Here is a 17103-nt window from a genome sequence, read left to right on the forward strand (position 1 = left end):
GCAGGCAGGGAGGAGCTGCTGAGGGTTCAGGGGTCCAGGAGAACCTCTAGATGAGATTCTGTGCAGTTCGGAGAACCCCAAAATCCCACTCCTGGCTGGCCCTGTCCGCCCTTCCCAGGAGTCCTCACGCAGCCCATTTTGGATACAGTCAGGGAGGGTGAAAAATGGGTCTACCAGAAATTTGGAATGGGCCTGTTTCCAGCCTCCAGAGGGTATCCAGAGCCATTTTTGCCCTCCTGGAGCCTCAAGGAAAGAGCCCAGGGAGGGCAAAAATCCCCCCCCCCCCATGATGCAGGAGGACAACTAGGCCATTCCCACCATGGCCAGCAACCGGGCAGAGATCCCCTTGTTAAAATTTTTGAAACCCACTCCTTGCAGGTCACAAAAAGTGATATAGAGCACCACAGATTGTCTATGAGGAAACAGCATAAGGCCCTGATGCAGAATCAACTGTTTTGGGGGATCATTATGAATGCTATATTGACTCAACATACGCATATCATCATCAAGTCCTTGAAGACATGGAGATCTTACTTGTGCAGAATGTGAAGGCATGAGTCACACTGAGCTTTCTCCTCTCCTTTCCTAGTATATTGAAACCAGGAGGATTTCAGAATCTTTCACTCACATTTTCAATGAATTATAGTTTATTTAGGATTAGCTATGAGTCAAGTAGGACTTCCAGGTCACATAGCTACTTCTTCAACAAGAGGGCCACCCAGTCAAGAGGCACATTGGAATGAAATGAGAATCTTTAGGACAGGGGTGTCAAACTCGCGACGACACATGACATATTGCAACTTCCCCCCCTTCGCTAAATCAGAGGTGGGTGTCACATCTGGACTATGGGCACGCCCAGTTCGACACCCATGCTTTAGGAGGAAATGGCAACATGAAGGCCCTTCCCCTCTTTTTAAACTTTGAAATTTTTTATTTTTCATTGTAATTGTTTTAGTGTAATATTTATGTATAGTTTTTAAAGCTTGTATGCGTTATTTGAATACCACCCAGAGTTGCTCTGTATGGGGGAGTATGATATAAATAAAAATAAATAAATTCTGTTGTCTTAAGACTTAATTGCAGACTGTTTTATTATGCCAAGTTTTTACAGCCTACACACTCACACACACTCACACACACACACACACACACACACACACACACAGACACACCAAAACAAAAAAGGCACCCATAGCATCAGCATCAAAACTAAGTGGCGATATATTACTGGGTATCATCAGGTTATTGATGGTCCAATGCCAAGTTGATGGATGACAACAGGTTAATATAGCTGTTAAACAAAGTGATGAAAGGAAGAGATAAACATCCCCTAAGATATCCTATATAATAAGGAGCTTAAAGTAAATGTAAACATCCTCCAAGGGGCAATATCCATCACAGATGTCCAATAAAGAGGAGCTGAAATTCAATGTGATCATCACAAGTTTTATTAAGGTGCTGTAAATACTTACAGGAGTAAACATGTTCCCTGTATCAGGTATACATGTTCTGTTCTTGCCATAGCACAACTATGCCAAGGGGCTGGTTTATAAGGTTTTTGTAACCATTCACAAGACAAATTGTGTGAGAAGCTAGTTTAGTAAAATGTTATTCCTGTAAACTAGTCAGTATCTCTGCACCTGACATTATCTCAGTGTGCATTTTAAGCTCTTCATTCATAATTTCAATTAAATATTTTTTTACCAAACAGTTGGATATTAAAATCAAGATTTCTTATAAACAAGCACAAAACATTCCATTACATGACAATCCTTCTTAATTCACGAAGTCACATTCATACAAAACTGTTCAAGCAGAAATTTCTCCAGCCTTGTTTTCAAAATATCTTGAAGCCAAAGCAATAGCAAAGATCGTTCAAAGCAGTATGCACCTCTTGATAGTTGCTTTATATTACCATTTCCTACCTCATGCACATCCCACTTTAATGATAATTCACATAACCACATAGAATGTTGGAAGAGAGTTGTAATAATGATAGAACACCCAGTTTTTAATTTGCTAAAAAGAGAAATTGTGTAGGACTAAACCATTTCCAGATGCAGAAGAAATTCTTAGGGTGGAAGAGAGGTGAAATTGGTAAGTATAGCAAGAGGAAAAGAAAAAGAATAGTTAGAAAGTATAATAGTCTTCAAAACACAATTTTTTAAAGTGTGGAGTGAGTAGAAGATGTTAAACCCACACAATGTATATCTTTGATCTATAAACTAGGATTTGAGAGAAGTCTATTACCGTATTTTTCAGAGTATAAGATGCACCTTTTTCCCTCAAAAAAGAGGGTGAAAATCTGGGTGCGTCTTATACACTGAATACTGCATTTTTTGCCCCCCAAAATCCCACCCCTTCACCAAAATGGCAGTGCATAGTCTTTAGGAGGCTTTCAGAGTGCTCCTGGGGCCATTTTTTGCCCCATTTTGCTCCCCTATCCCTCAGGAGCACTCTATAAGCCTAAGGGCTGCATGCCATTTTTTTTAAAAAAATGGGCCTTCGCAAAAAATGGGCCATTTTTTGCTCTTTTTTGCCCCCACCCCATTCTACAAGCCTCCTAAAGGTTATTCATGCCCCCTTTTTGGAAAAAAAACAGGCCCGTTTTCGTGAAAACGGGACGTTTTGGGGAGGTCTGCAGAGCGCAAAAACGTTTGTTTTAAATTTGCCTCTTCAAAATCTTGGTGTGTCTTATACTCCGGTGCGTCTTATACTCCGCAAAATACAGTATATTATTACTTACATATACTATTATTTGATAAATACCATGCAGATATGCACACACCCTCTTCCACATACACATGGGTGTGGAAACACTGAAAAAGCAAAGGAATTGGTAGTTGCTGTGTGTGACCCCAAAATTTACATTCCCCAGAAAAACAGCTGGAAAAACTGACCCAACTTTTCAGCACGAAAAGGATCAATGGATGGTTAAACTTACTGAAATAAAAGCCTCTTTCTCCACAGACAAATTGAAGAGCATCAACCAACTCAGCACCACAAAGTGTTTCTTGGCCGGCAGCAGCAACAGAAGAGGTGGTTAATGTGAGCAAACACAGGCCAAAGTAGAAGAAATTAATGGATGTTGCAGTGAGCATTTTTACCTGTGAATGAAATAAAAACAAAACCGTGTCAGTGTTTTTTCAGATAATCCCAATAAATAAGGTGCTCATTTATGTAGAATCTACATTGATTGCATTATTAGCACAGAGGCCCATTCAGAAAGGATTATTACATATTGAGGAAAATTCTGATGAAATGACCCTGAACCTTGTCTGCCTAGCAGCTAATGTCTATGTGCAATTTCAAATTTCTACTTTTGATAGTTCTTTATTTTTAAATAGATTTGACTGGACAGCCATTTATACAGATCAGAAACTTCATTCAAATAGATCCTGGACAACTCTGTAAACTAGTGGTCACCAACTTTGGTGGTCCGCAGAAAAATTATTTGCATTTTTTATATTGCACTAAATCAGGGGTCCTCAAACTACACCCCCTGGGCTGGATACATGCAACAAACATTTGTGTTGCTGCAGAGAGTCTCCCACTTTGGGGTCTTTTTATGCAGGTTGGGGGGGCATAAATTTCAACTTGGGGTCTGCTTCAGCTTCCTGGTGCGGGGCTTTGGGCAAAGGCGGGAGGAAAATGCTGCTGGTGGCAGAGGGCCTTGTTCCAGTGGGACAGCATTATGGCTTGGAACGGGTTGACCATCTCAGCCCGCACTGGTATCTGACCTTGCCTTGCACTCCCGCAGGTCTTCCCTCTGCTTGGAAAGCCTATACTCATAGTCCTCAGTGAGGTGCTTCTACTAAGCCTCCTTCTCAGTCAGATCCAACAACTGCTTCCTGTTGGGGCCCTAAAAAGCCCGGGCAGGAAGGTGATGAGTGACTGGGAGGGGAGGGGCGAGTAGAGGCTGGTGAGGCAGCCTTCGATGTGAGTGACATCGAGTTGGCCACTCCTTAACAGTCATATGACCAGTTAGCCATGCCCACCCAGCTGGTCATTAGGCAGATCATATTAGTGGTCCACAGGATTTAAAATTATGAATTTAGTGGTCCCTGAGGTCCGAAAAGTTGGAACCCCTAAATACAGGGCTATTCCCAGGTGGGAAACCCAGTTTTCTATTTCTTTCTGACCTCTGAGAATTGTTTGTTGTTTCATTTCATGCCTTTTCTCTGAGGTGTACCCTCATCCGCTCCAAATTTGATTGAAGTAAAATCTGAAGCACACCCAGGAAGATACGAGCATTTTGAGCAAAACAGAGAAAGAAAACTTCTCGTTTTCATTTAAATCTTTTGCTTTTTGTGCATTTCTAAAAATCAGATACATACAGGATGTACCTTAGTGTAGTTTGTATGTTGGTGTGGCAGTTGATTTCTATCCTGCATTCTTTCTTTTTCTTAAAGAAATCCATGGGTGATTGCCTTGGCATCCAGAGCCATCTCCCATGCCTTAAATTCATGTGAACCAGTACTATGAAGACATCTGCAGGATTTTGATAAACTCAACTCCATGAAAGAGTTGAGATTACTTCACTTCAGTTCAAGCAAAACTTCTGTGTCTTTTAAACTTTACCCAACTTTTCCAACTATTACAAGAAAATGGTGACATTAAAAATGGATCTATTTTCCTTTTAAATGCTTTGTCCAAATTATTAAAAGCAGAGGGGGTTTCCCCACCCAAATGCATATTGAATCAGACAACTTATTTTTAAGTTTTCAGAGGCTTAACTCAACAGATATAGTGAGGTTCAACTTTGAAGGGCAAGGCCAAATAGATTGGGTGTGATCCAGCTACCAAAGCAGTTTTAAAACCCTATCTAACTGATGTTTAAATTAGGATCAGCAGCTGTGTTGTGTTACTGGAGCAGCATAAGGCAGCTGCAGTTTGCTAATCTTTTTCAGACATCTGAGACAACTACCGGGAGAAATGGGTAGGAATTACAAACACAAGCACCATCAAATTCTGGAAAGTATAGCATGCCTAGATGAATTCACTAGGAATTGGGAGTACCTCAACAACAGCAGCATAGAAATTCTCACACTTGTAACAAAATATTGTAAGGAATCTTTCAGTTCTATGCTTAACCCAGGCAGCTGTGCTTTCTTCTAGGATGCTCCATTCCATTTCCCTGTCCATGCTACATATTGATATGAAGTATTCCAGGACTACTATATAGCAATCCTGATTGGATTAGGCTTATTTATTTATTCATCACACTGGTATGCTGCCCATCTCACAATCAAGTGACCTTGATTTAGACTTAAGGTATGGATGTGTGACTCTACTTCCCCAAATATTTCCTGTATACTTGTGATAACTCAGAAACTGTGCTAATAGTACATGGAGTTTTCTCCAAGTAATTAAGCAATAGCAATAGCATTTAGATTTATATACCGCTTCACAGTACTTTCTAAGCGGTTTACAGAGTCAACATATTGCCCCCAACAATCTGGGTCCTCATATTACTGATCTCAGAAGGATGGAAGGCTGAGTCAACCTTAAGCTGCTCAGAATCGAACTCCTGGAGTGAGCAGGGAGCTAGACCTGCAGTGCTGCATTCTAACCACTGCGCCACCACGGCTCTTAATTTATCTCCAAGATCAGTTGCTAAATGAGCTGTATCAGCATTAGCATCATGATCATCCCTTTTTCTCAGCCTCCCGAAATTTTGTCACATTATAGGATTATTGAAAATTACAACATTGCCCAGTAAGTAGAAAAAGATTTGATTGCCAGACACTTCCTTGGCAGTGGCTGAAAGGATTACCTAGGTTGCTTGTCTTAATATCTTTGAAAAGCAGGTTTTCCCTCTATGAAGCTTTTTCCTCAAGAGCATTCCTTTTCAGACAGACAGACAGACAGACAGACAGACAGACAGACAGACAGCGCATACTATTTATTGAGGGGGGGGGAGATGCAATCAGAATCACAGACAGAAACAAGTCCTTAGCAATGCCTAGCTTGACCTTCACATTAAATGTAAAACACTTTTCTACAAAAGCCCATCTATAATGATTAGCCAACCTAGCAGAGAACAGTCAACTAGCCAACAGATGAGAGTAATATCGAAGAGCTTCATTTATGTAAACAACCAATATAAAGATATAAAGATATTTGAAAGACTCAATGAAGATGAAATAACTATTTAGCATTTGCAAAACATGACAGTCCAGAATAGTAGAAAAGCAAATATGAGTGTGACTTCAGAAGGAGAATCAAGATTCACTATATTCAATCATGAAAACTAAGAATAGTCCCAGTTTTCATAATGCCATTTCCCTCTATTTAATGATACCTCAAAGGTGTTTAAGGCAGAGATAAGTTACTTGCTTTCACAGGCTTGCTCTCAAGGGTGCAATTCAAAACGTTATCCCAGCATTGTCCCAATGAAATGGCATTGCGTACCTGCTGAAGAACACTGTGTATTCAACAGTGTTCTTTGATCCCAGTTGGCTTTGCCTCAGACATAAACTTCATTTAACAATGTTATTTTTTTTTCTGAGACTGCAGCAGACTTTGCACACTGTAAAAAAAGAAATATCAGATCTAGGACAAGAGAATGGGACTCTGTGTTATTCCCACTCCTTTATATGAGCCAAGAATGTGACACCATACACTTGCCTAGAAGTTCAATCTTTTATCCTAGATTGCAAAATCATAATCTCTTTACCAAGTTTGGAAAGAGGAAATAATGGTCAAATGGACCAAAAATCGCATCCCATCAATCACATAATAGTGTTTTTTGAAGATTTATCTGTCAGAAAAATTATCTGAGGTACCTTAATATTTCTTCTTCCTTTAGATGGGAAGACTCGAGTCATTAAAGGAATACTTACGGTAATTAACAATTTGACTGCTGGTCTTTTCAATAGAACAGAGTGTCCCCAATTTATTGTCTGTCCCATTTGAATTGGAGGCAGAGGCCTTTAAAAGCAAGTCCTGGAAAGTGGGTGGGGTTTATCAGAGTGTCTGATTAAATTTGGACTCTGAGTCCAGCTCTGTACTGTGCAGGACTGGCTAAACAATGTGGTAATGAATGACCAATTGTGTTTCATAGCTGCAATTTCGACAGATCTTCTCCTTCAGAGAAGACCCAGGATCTTCTGCCTCTGGAGAGCAGCAGTCCAAAACAGTGGCTCTTAAAGTAGCCAGCAGATGGATTGCTCCTTGGCTTTAACACCTTCTTTTGCCCTCCCCCAACTCCTCCCCTTCGGCAAGCTTCAAATCAAGCAGTGCGTACAAAAAAACCCGCTTGAGCGAAATTTGGGCGCGCGTCGGTTTGGTGGCTATCTAAAATAGCAACGCTTCGGGGTTACTGAGAGCACTTTTCAGAGACCCAACAGCTGGAATATTGTACACAGAAGTCTCAATCTGTGCTAAGGAAATACATATGTAAGCTGTCAAACATTATCATTAGGTAAATAAGGCAATGTAGGCAACGATACCAAGGAAGGCATTGAACAAGAAATCAAACATACTGTAAGTACCCTGACCATTAGGACAAAGTGAGTGGTTCTGCCCTGTTTGGGACTCATTATACCTAGGTAGCCAGATGTTATTCTATGGGGTTCAAATCCTCACCATGAACTCATGGACCTTTGCACTTTAAAAGGTTATATGCAGTACATGAACTTTAGGAGCTATCCAAGTCCTGGCACTCAGTAGGTAGAGAAAGTAATATATAGCATCCATTAGAATCACCTTTCCTTCAAATCTCAGAACAGAGAGATGCAAATGCTGTATCTTGCCATGCCTTTGTGTACCAGGTATTCTTTTTCTACCTATCAGCATACACAAACAATACTGAAGAACCAATTCCTTCTAGAAGCTATGGGAGAAGTCTAGCAGGATCAGCGCAGCTAGGGTTACCCAGAAAGAAGTTGAGGAAAGTTCTCATGGCACTAAGCTCAAGAATATCCTTATCTCAAGGATAGCCTTAGGAATTGAAGAAAAATAATATTTGGAATTTGCAACCTTATGAACATTTACATGGTAATAATCCACATTTAACTTGTTGGTTTTTCTTCCTGACATACATGCATAGGATCCAGCTACAAATCCTTCTAAACTTAATAGGATTTGGTTTTCAGCTAACATGTTTAGTGGTTTAGCACTGACTTTTATAAATTCAATTTTGCTACACTCTGCTAATTAATTGTGATTTGGTATCTACATTATGTTGGGAAGCTTATAATAATAATAATAAAAAATACCTTCCTCTTTCCAATAAACTGAGCATTGGATGCTGTCCATAGTTCTGCAGTTATAACCATGACCCTCCAATAGCTATTGATTTCAGCAATATTTGCATGACACTGTTTATTCTTACTCTAAACATGTTATAAAATCATTTCTCTCAAGTAAAGTAAAATGGATAAATCATACTCAGGCAAGGTAGTTTTTTTTTAAAAAGTAAAAAACAAAGCTAAATTGGCACCTACAGCTTTGGAGACTGTCAGCTGCACACAACTCTGCCTACAAAATGGAAAAACAAAACTTTATTCTTGAAGGATATAATTTTGCTGAGAATGGAAACTTGAGGCCAGCTGACAAAAACAGAGGTCAGTGGATCTACTGAAGTCAAATCTAGCTAAAAGGAGTTATGTTTCCAAGAAGCAGTGAATACAGGATACTATTTTTTTAAAAAAACCTATCAAACTTCGTTTAACAAAAGCTGCTTTGTGAAAGTAAAATAAAACTTCATAAAATAGTTTGTTCACTTTTCTTACTGCATACTTGCTTAAACTTAGCAGGAATCTGAAAGATCAGAAAGCTGTGCATGGCTTTTCTTTCAGAAAAGGAAAAACAAACTGCACTTTCACAGGAAACCATTAAAAAAAAACTCTAAATGCAGATTGATGCCAATAAGCAGCTGCTATAAAGAAATATATACTGTAATCTCTGGGTCACTTCTGTGCTTCTGGTATATAATAATCCTAGAGAACTGAATCAGCTACTTGATGTCTAGTGGGTATCACAATGTCAACATTTGCACCTGCAGTGCAATTCAAAACTGCTTGTATCCAACTCAGCAGTTATTAACCACAGCAAATGATGTAAGTGGGAATTTTAAATATGACAGAGCAAGAATCTTTGCAGAAAGTTTTCCTAATCCAAATTGAATTCTTAAGTACCTTCACCGTCACTGTTTTCTAAGCTTTCATTCCATGCAGGCATTTCTCAACTGTGCTAAAATGGTTCAGCAGTTTAGAAACAAAATCCCAGTGCAGAAATAATGCCACTGAAAGTGTCTATAGCAATCTTCAAGCCAAAATTTGATTACACATAGAGCAAAATTATCAATTATATATATATATATATATATATATTTCAAAAAGAAGTCAAATAGGAAGAAAGATTTACCTTCAAGAAATCACAAAAGCAGCACTTAAATAATAGTGTTGAAAGACTGTTGGTTTCCCCCATTGCTTCTTAAGTGCAAACTCTGGAAATGAATTGGTTAGCAGAAGAATAATGAGGGGGGTATAAAAAAGAAAAAGAAAAAGAAATCCAGGAGATGTTCACATATCAATATTGAGGAGTTTTATTCCATTGCGCAGGCTTGATCTGCTCTGATTTGAGAGTGAGATTTAGGCAAACAGAAGATTTAGAGAAAATCCTCACATTTATCTACATTACAGACACTGTAGACAGGAAACAGCTGGAGGAGCATTTGATCTCTCTCTCTTCTCTCCTTTCTCTCTCTCTCTCCTCTCTCTCTCTCTCTTTCTCTCCCTCTTCTGGCAGAGTTACTGAGTAAGGATTTTTGGGCACAATGACAAATAACATCATACCTTTGCATTTTGAAACTGGAGCACTGAAGTGTCGTTGGGTTTTTTCCACCCAATCCCCCTCCTTCTTTAAAAGAATGCACGCTTCTGAATGGAAGACAAGAAAATATAGTTGAAGAACTCCGAGAAGCCGAAGCTGCAATAAGAAATGAAACATGTAAATGGACATGTTTCAGCTGGCTGCAATAGATACCCAGAGATTAACTCAGATACCTTTGTGCTGTGTTGGCCAAGAAGCTGCTGGGATTTCTGCATGTTGGCCATTGTGAGAACCAGCTCTTCTTAACATCAGTGCTAAAATCACCTTTTGCCATCTGATTCCTACCAGAATGGCTAATCCATATACAATGCACATCCTCGTGCCTTTTATAAAACCCGCTGGAATAAATGCATCTTGACAGAAGTGAAATATTTGTGGTTTTTTTCCCCTTCTATCCTTGGGTGTCAAACTCACATCGTCACGGCGTCATCAGGGGACATATCGTAACTTTTTTCCTCTGCTAAACCGGTCGTGCGTGTGATCAGAGTGCGATGCATCCGGCCCGCGGGCTACCAGTTTGACAGTCCTGTTCTACCACACCTATTCATTGATGTTCCACAACACTTTGCTTTTTGTTTTGCTTTGTTAAAGCAAGCTTGACAGTGTGAATGGGCAAAGAGTTGAGTGATCATGTAAGATGGATACAGCCGAGGTGGTCTGATTTTTTTCAAGATCTAATCTGGATCAGTCACCAGAACTAGAGATTTAGTCTTCTGAGCTTTTGCACTCATGCTGGAACCCATCTTCAGGGAATTTCTCTCCCATCCTCAAGGAAGTCTCCTGAGGATGGGCTCCAGCATGAGTCTGAAAGCTTGTCTGAAAGTTTGGAAGACTAAACCTCTAGTCCCAGTGACCAACCCAGATTGGATCGTGCAATGTTATCCTTGGACACATGTATTTGCCTTCATTCATGATTTTTTTTTTAAAGTTGAAGGATTGTAGCTTGTTTTTCAGGGGTGTTATTCCTCACTGTGGTATACATGTTATACTTTAACATTTATGTTTTGGCATGTATTTCACAAAACATAAATGTTAAAGTATAACACGTATAACACAGTGAGTAATAACATCCCTGAAGAACAAGCAAAAATCCTTCATCTGCAAAAAATGTTTTGGTATGTATTTCACAGGAGACGCGGTGGCTCAGTGGCTAAGATGCTGAGCTTGTCGATCAGAAGGTCATCAGTTCAGCAGTTTGGATCCCTAGCGCCGTGTAACGGAGTGAGCTCTTGTTACTTGTCCCAACTTCTGCCAAGATAACAGTTCGAAAGCATGTAAAAATGCAAGTAGAAAAATAGGAACCACCTTTGGTGGGAAGCTAACAGGGCTCAGTGTGCCCTCGGAGTTTAGTCATGCCGGCCACATGACCACGGAGACATCTTTGGACAGCGCTCATTCTTTGGCTTAGAAACAGAGATGAGCACCGCCCCATAGAGCCGGAAACCACTAGCATGTATGTGCAGGGGACCCTCTACTTTACCTATGTATTTCACTCAAAATGGCAGGAAACTGCCACTGAATTTGGTAGTTGAGAATGGAAGAAGCTGCACAATTCTGTACTAAATTATTAGGAGAGGTCTTCAGGAAGGGACTTTAGTTTGAAGATACCAAGTTATTCCCTAACAGTAACCCCAAGTTTAGAAAGTCCTTTCTAAGACAGAAACTGAGGTGTAGGTGGATGGTCTTACTCCCAATCATGAGAAGATAGTAGCTCGTTAGATGGATAGCTTGACTTCACATAAGATAACAGAGATCTCAAATAGTGAGACTTCTCAAATTCCTATCGGCAGCAGAAAAAAATTCGGCCGTGGAGCTGTTTGTGGTAGGGCAACACACTTTTATCATCTGCCCGTATCTATAGATCAAGCTGGCCCTCAAATATCTTTGAAAAAGTACCTAAAATGGTAAGCATCCTTGGACGGAGATAATCAAAACTCCTGATATGTCACATCTCGTCAGTTATTGGATGTTCATCTTTTACATCTTTATTCTTTTCTCAGTTTATTTTTTCTGATTTATAAATAGCACATCGTGGCCAGATATAGGAGGATATGATGTTATTGATCAGTTAAATCAAGTTGAAAATATAAAAAATCCAAAGCAATAGATATAATCTGTTTAAATTATATATACTTTAGGACGAAGATAATTATCATGTGCAAGAATCAAAAGTATGCATTCTTGCAATACATTGTTGTGTTTTTCTTTGCAGGCTGTTGGGAATGTCTTACTTTGTAAAAAGGGGAGGAGGGGAGCTACTTTCTCTGTGATTTGGATGAAATTATAAAGCTGAAAAAATGTTTTCTGCAAAATATTTGCAAACTTTACCATCATCGGAAGAATGAAACAGATTCCGAAGCATGAGAAGTGTTGGAATACAAAATTGTATGTTCCACTAGGCCTGTACTATCTCATTTCAAAAGGCAGTTTCCTTCAAGTGTGTGAACAGTACTGTCCAATAGAGGCTGGGTTTGCTTGAAAATGCTTCAGAAAAGCTGAAGAAACTGCAGTAACATGAGCACAGACCTCATTAAAGCACCCATATCTTAAGCTGTCATGCAAGTAGCAATATTTCTTAATGCAATTTATTAAAGCAGTCATAAGCTTCAGGCTTGTGATTTACCAAGGCAGTAGTTGCTTAGGTCAGGGGTGTCAAACTTGTGTCGTCACATCATCATCACATGACGTATCATGACTCCCCCCCTTGATAAACCGGGAGTGGGCGTGGCCAGCATGTGATGCTTCTGGCCCGCGGGCCGCACACTTGACACTCCTGTCCTAGATGGATCCATAGGAGGGGATGTTTTTTTAAAGAGGTGCTACATTCATGTTCCTGCATATATCCAAGTATGTTTGAAGTATGCACAGCCCTACTATGCTGTGGTCAGCATAGAAATAAAATTAAGCTGCCAACCTGTTTTTTTAATGGGAGATTGAAGAGATAGCCTTTCCTTCTTCACAAATAGATGGATATGCTGGAAAGGGCATGTTTTAGTCCATTTACAGATGACTCAAGAACTAAAGCCGAGTTTGTATGTTTCCCATATTGTATATTATAGTCGAATATAAGAATGACTGCCGTCAAATACAACGCTATGGAAAGCTATGCAAAGTTCACACATTAAGTCAAACTTCATGGATTGGGGCCCTTTTCATTCACAGTGTTCTGACCTAGGCTTCCCAAGATCATGAAGCAAACTCCTCGTCCCGATAAAACCCCTTTTATTTAGGTTAAAGGGAATTCTTCTCCAGCAAAGTCCCAGCAAACAGTCTTTCATGAGATTTCACAACTGCAGACCTTTATCAGGCTTGGAGAATTGCAAAAAGGGGAAATGGTTAAACACTAAGACCTATATTTTACTTCTTCATGAAATGTGTAGTATATATAACAAATCTATATGCAGTGCTCCAGCAAACCGGGGAAAACCTCACTATTTCTTAAGTGGGGAACAATTCGCTTCACCAACAGTTCACACCAAAAGTTAAGTAGTGGTGGGAAAAACTCTATATTGCCTACAAGCTAAATACTGTTTTGCTAGTCATAGACCCTTATACTGAATATTAGGGTTGGATTCACTTTAAAAAAAGTAATTCATGACATGTGTTTGGCCCTTCTCCAAGCATAGCATCCCTCTGCTACCATTGATCCTAAAGGATAGTGGTACAAAAAAAGTTTCAAGACAGGGAGATCCTCAAGGGGGAATCATAAAACCAAGATGATGAGTACACTGCAGAATTGAAGGCCCTTTCCTGTTTACATGGAACACATATGGAATTGGGCTGGGCTTCAGTTGTGTCACCATAGCATATCACTTCCCCCTGCGGACACCTCTACCCAGGCTGGAACATGGCCAACAGATCCCTAGCATGCTTCAGCCAAGTGGAAAGAAGTGCTTGTGTAATTTCTCTCCCAATTGCTTTAGCAACCGGCAGAGAACTTGCTGAGGACTCAGGGGTAAGCAGAGCTCGGCACTCTATGTTGTTTTGAAGTCTGTCATGGAGGATTGGGTGACCTGATAGGCTGGTCTTTGGGGATATCATGGTGTGTGTGTGAGAGAGAGAGAGAGAGAAAGAGAGGGAGAGGGAGAGGGAGGGGGAGAATAGACCTTGGGGAGATGGTGATGTTGAGGAACACATTTCCATATTGACAGACAAATGGGAAGAATAAAAGAAGATGTTGTGTGTGATGCTCCAGGAAAAGCAGAACCTTCAGTTTGTGGCAGGGCCCCACATCTATTGTAAATGTTCCAACACTGGAAATTTTAAAGAAGAGATTGGATAACCATTTTTCTGAAATGGTATAGGGCTGTGATGCCGGATCTATGACACATGTGCCGCAAGTGGCACACAGAGCCATCTCTCTGGGCATGCCAGCTGTTGCCCATTGCTCTTCCGGATTCCAGAAACTGGAAGAGCAGCTCCCGACGTGCATGCATGCACCGGCCAGATGGTCTTCATGAGCGCATGTGCGCCAGAACCTGGAAGACCATGTGACCAGTACGCATGCACATGCCAGAAATCAGACATTCAGCTTCCCGGCATGCACATGCGCGCTGGAGAACTGCTTTTCCAGTTTTTGGTGCTCCCCTGCATGCATGCACATGCTCCCGTTTTGGCACCAAGTGCCGAAAAAAAATAACCAAAACTGGTATAGGGTTTCCTACCTGTGCAGGGGATTGGACTGGAGGACCTCCAAGGTCCCTTCCAACTCTGTTATTCTATTTTATTCTGTTCTGTTCCACTCCAATCTGCTCTATTTTTGCCTTACTTCTGGATCTACATGGTTAGATTGCTGGATGCCTTGGTCTTAGGCTGCTGCTCTATATGAAGTTGAACCAGGACTACAGATGTATTGGGCCATCTAGTTTTTTAAGTGATTGAATTATATTGGCAGAAAAAGTGAATCTTATTTAAATAATTATGATTCCATGTTCAGAAAGATGTTAAGAATGGCAAAGCATGTATACATTTCTATTATTATTGACTCCGCAAATTATTGTCCAGCTATACTGGTCAAAATAACCTGTTTCTGGTTAGGGAGGATCAAGTTGGAAGATAGTCCTGCTGGAAGTGATACCAGCCACTTGGAAAGAGACAGGCATTGTTTGATCCAACTGCATTGGGCAAACGTAATCTCCAAACAGTTGGAAAAAGGTCATGGAGAATGTGTTATGTTTATATTTATGAACTTAAACCAGGTGTTTGTGTTGGTTGGGATCATCCTTTTGGAGCAGGAGAACATCAGTCTTCATCACCAGTGGCAGTTGGCAGTTGAATGATGCTTTCTATGCAAACCTTTAAATGGAAGAATTTTCTCAGGATATACTCTGTCCAAAATGAAAGAAAGGGCAATGGTTTAGAACTGCAAATGTTTTAACTTTGTGGAAGAATGGTTTACATATTTTCACAGTAACAGCATCACAAGTTGGCAAGTTTTCTCACTTTTTATCTTACAATGACCTGATAAGAAATTTATTTACACATGTTTGAATGTCTGCATATTTCCTAGAAACTGCTGTCAGACTGGAGAGAGAGAGGGAGAGAGGGAGAGAGAGGGAGAAGATTGAACAGGGGCAAATTAAGGCCAATCTGGTAGTTGCTATCGAGGAGTTAGGAATATTTCCTACTCCTACCTGGAGTGAGACCACCTTCTGTATGCAAAACATTAGTTGTATCACAAAATTTCTGCAGTACTGCTCATGAGAGGGAATCAAAACCAATTGAGTAAAGCAGAGTAGAGGACTTTTCTGTTCCTTACATATCATCTGGTGGAAAGAAAAATGAACCTTAGCCATCCAGAAAATGTGCTTCCTTTTATGCGGAACTCCCATACCAAAGATATCAGAAAGCAAGCAAATGTGCAGGGCTGTGACAAAACTCTTCATTACGATACTGATAAGTTCTAAAATGTTGTCTGATTTTTCAACATTAATATTGAACCATGTTACAACTCTTACATACCTTAGTTTCGTGATAGTGAAGCTATGGCACATGTGATACCAGTGGCACACGGAGCCCTCTCTGCAGGCACATGACCCATCACTTACCTCAGTTCCACCACACATGCGCATACGTCTTCCGCCGGTCAGCTGATTTTTGGGCCCACGTGGAGGCTCTGGGCAGGCGAAAAATGGGCCCCCCAGAAGTTCCGGATGTCCGGAAACAGGCCTGTTTACAGTCTCCAGAGAGCATCTTGAGCCCGGGGAAGGTCGTTTTCACCCCCCCCCCAGAGGCTCAAGGAGAGCCTACAGAGCCTGGGGAGGGTGAAAATGCAGTGGTGCAGGAGGTCAAGTAGGCCACATCCACCATAGCCATGCCCACCTAGCAACCAGGCAGAGAACCGGTTGTTAAAATTTTTGTGTGGAGGGGCAGGGGGTGTGCGGGGGTCTGGGAGCATTGCATTATGGTTATGGACACACACACACCCATGTGCTGTCACACGCACATGATTTTGGCATGCAAGGACAGAAAGGTTAGCCATCACTGTCCTAGTTATTAGTTGGCAATTTTGAGCGCCCCCTGGCTTTAAAAAAAAATTGCTGCCAAATCAGAGTGATTTCTTTTCATTATCTCTCAACTCTCAGTCTGTCCTTATGTTGAGTGGCATATCAAAAACAGACCGCTGATGGAAATAAATATAAGCAATGGAGATCAAAGAAGCTACAGTTTCTACTGAGCAATACCATGAGCAGCGAATTCTCCTACTCCCTCATTTTTTAAAATCCTCATAGAAATTTCTTCCAGTAAATTAGGCTGAGAAGCTCCCCAAAAGTTGCTTACCCACCTCTAACTCTTGTCCTGTTATATGACACTACAGTAGAAGAAATCAGTGTAAAACTTGAGTTTCTGCCTTTTATTGGGTTAATTTCTCTTTTCTCTCATAATAAATATGAAGAATTTATTGCCATAAACGATTGGCTGCAACTTCTAATTTAGTGGGCTCTAGAAATGGTTTATAGCCCAACTCTACATTTATACACTTGTAAATTCCACTGAACTCAGCTTATTCTTCAAAAGATATACAGTACCTCAAATTGCAACCTTGGACATACATGTGGGATATATACAATATAGGGATTTATGAACCTGCAAACTCCTATCAGTTGTGGCTTTTAAAAAAAGTATATGCAAAAATGTATACACCATTTCACGCAGCTTCCATATACGCATGCTGTATATATTTTGCTAACATGCACATTGTTGCATGCAGTTGTTTTGACATGCAATATTCCAGCTGTTACTTTCGCTAATGCAGTGTCTGTG

General features: G+C 40.5%; 1 protein-coding gene across 3 annotated transcripts in view; it reads right to left on the bottom strand.

Annotated features, from left to right (window-relative positions):
- Positions 1-9593, bottom strand: part of IGF1 (insulin like growth factor 1) — a 70356-nt gene extending 60763 nt beyond the window's left edge. Inside the window, exons 1-2 of one of the 3 annotated variants that reach the window (XM_081956854.1) lie at positions 9373-9593; positions 2945-3107 (exon numbers count right to left, since the gene is read on the bottom strand). In XM_081956854.1, the coding sequence (XP_081812980.1) occupies positions 2945-3107; positions 9373-9435 (226 nt within the window). In that variant the 5' untranslated portion in view covers positions 9436-9593. Of the gene's footprint in view, positions 1-2944; positions 3108-6335; positions 6420-6845; positions 6966-9372 lie in introns of those variants that run through there. The other 2 variants (XM_081956853.1, XM_081956855.1) reach the window with 2 other exon arrangements.
- Between the last annotated feature and the right edge of the window lie 7510 nt (positions 9594-17103).

This window comes from Natrix helvetica (genome assembly GCF_964273705.1).
Source record: "Natrix helvetica genome assembly, chromosome: 6".
Lineage (NCBI taxonomy): Eukaryota > Metazoa > Chordata > Lepidosauria > Squamata > Natricidae > Natrix > Natrix helvetica.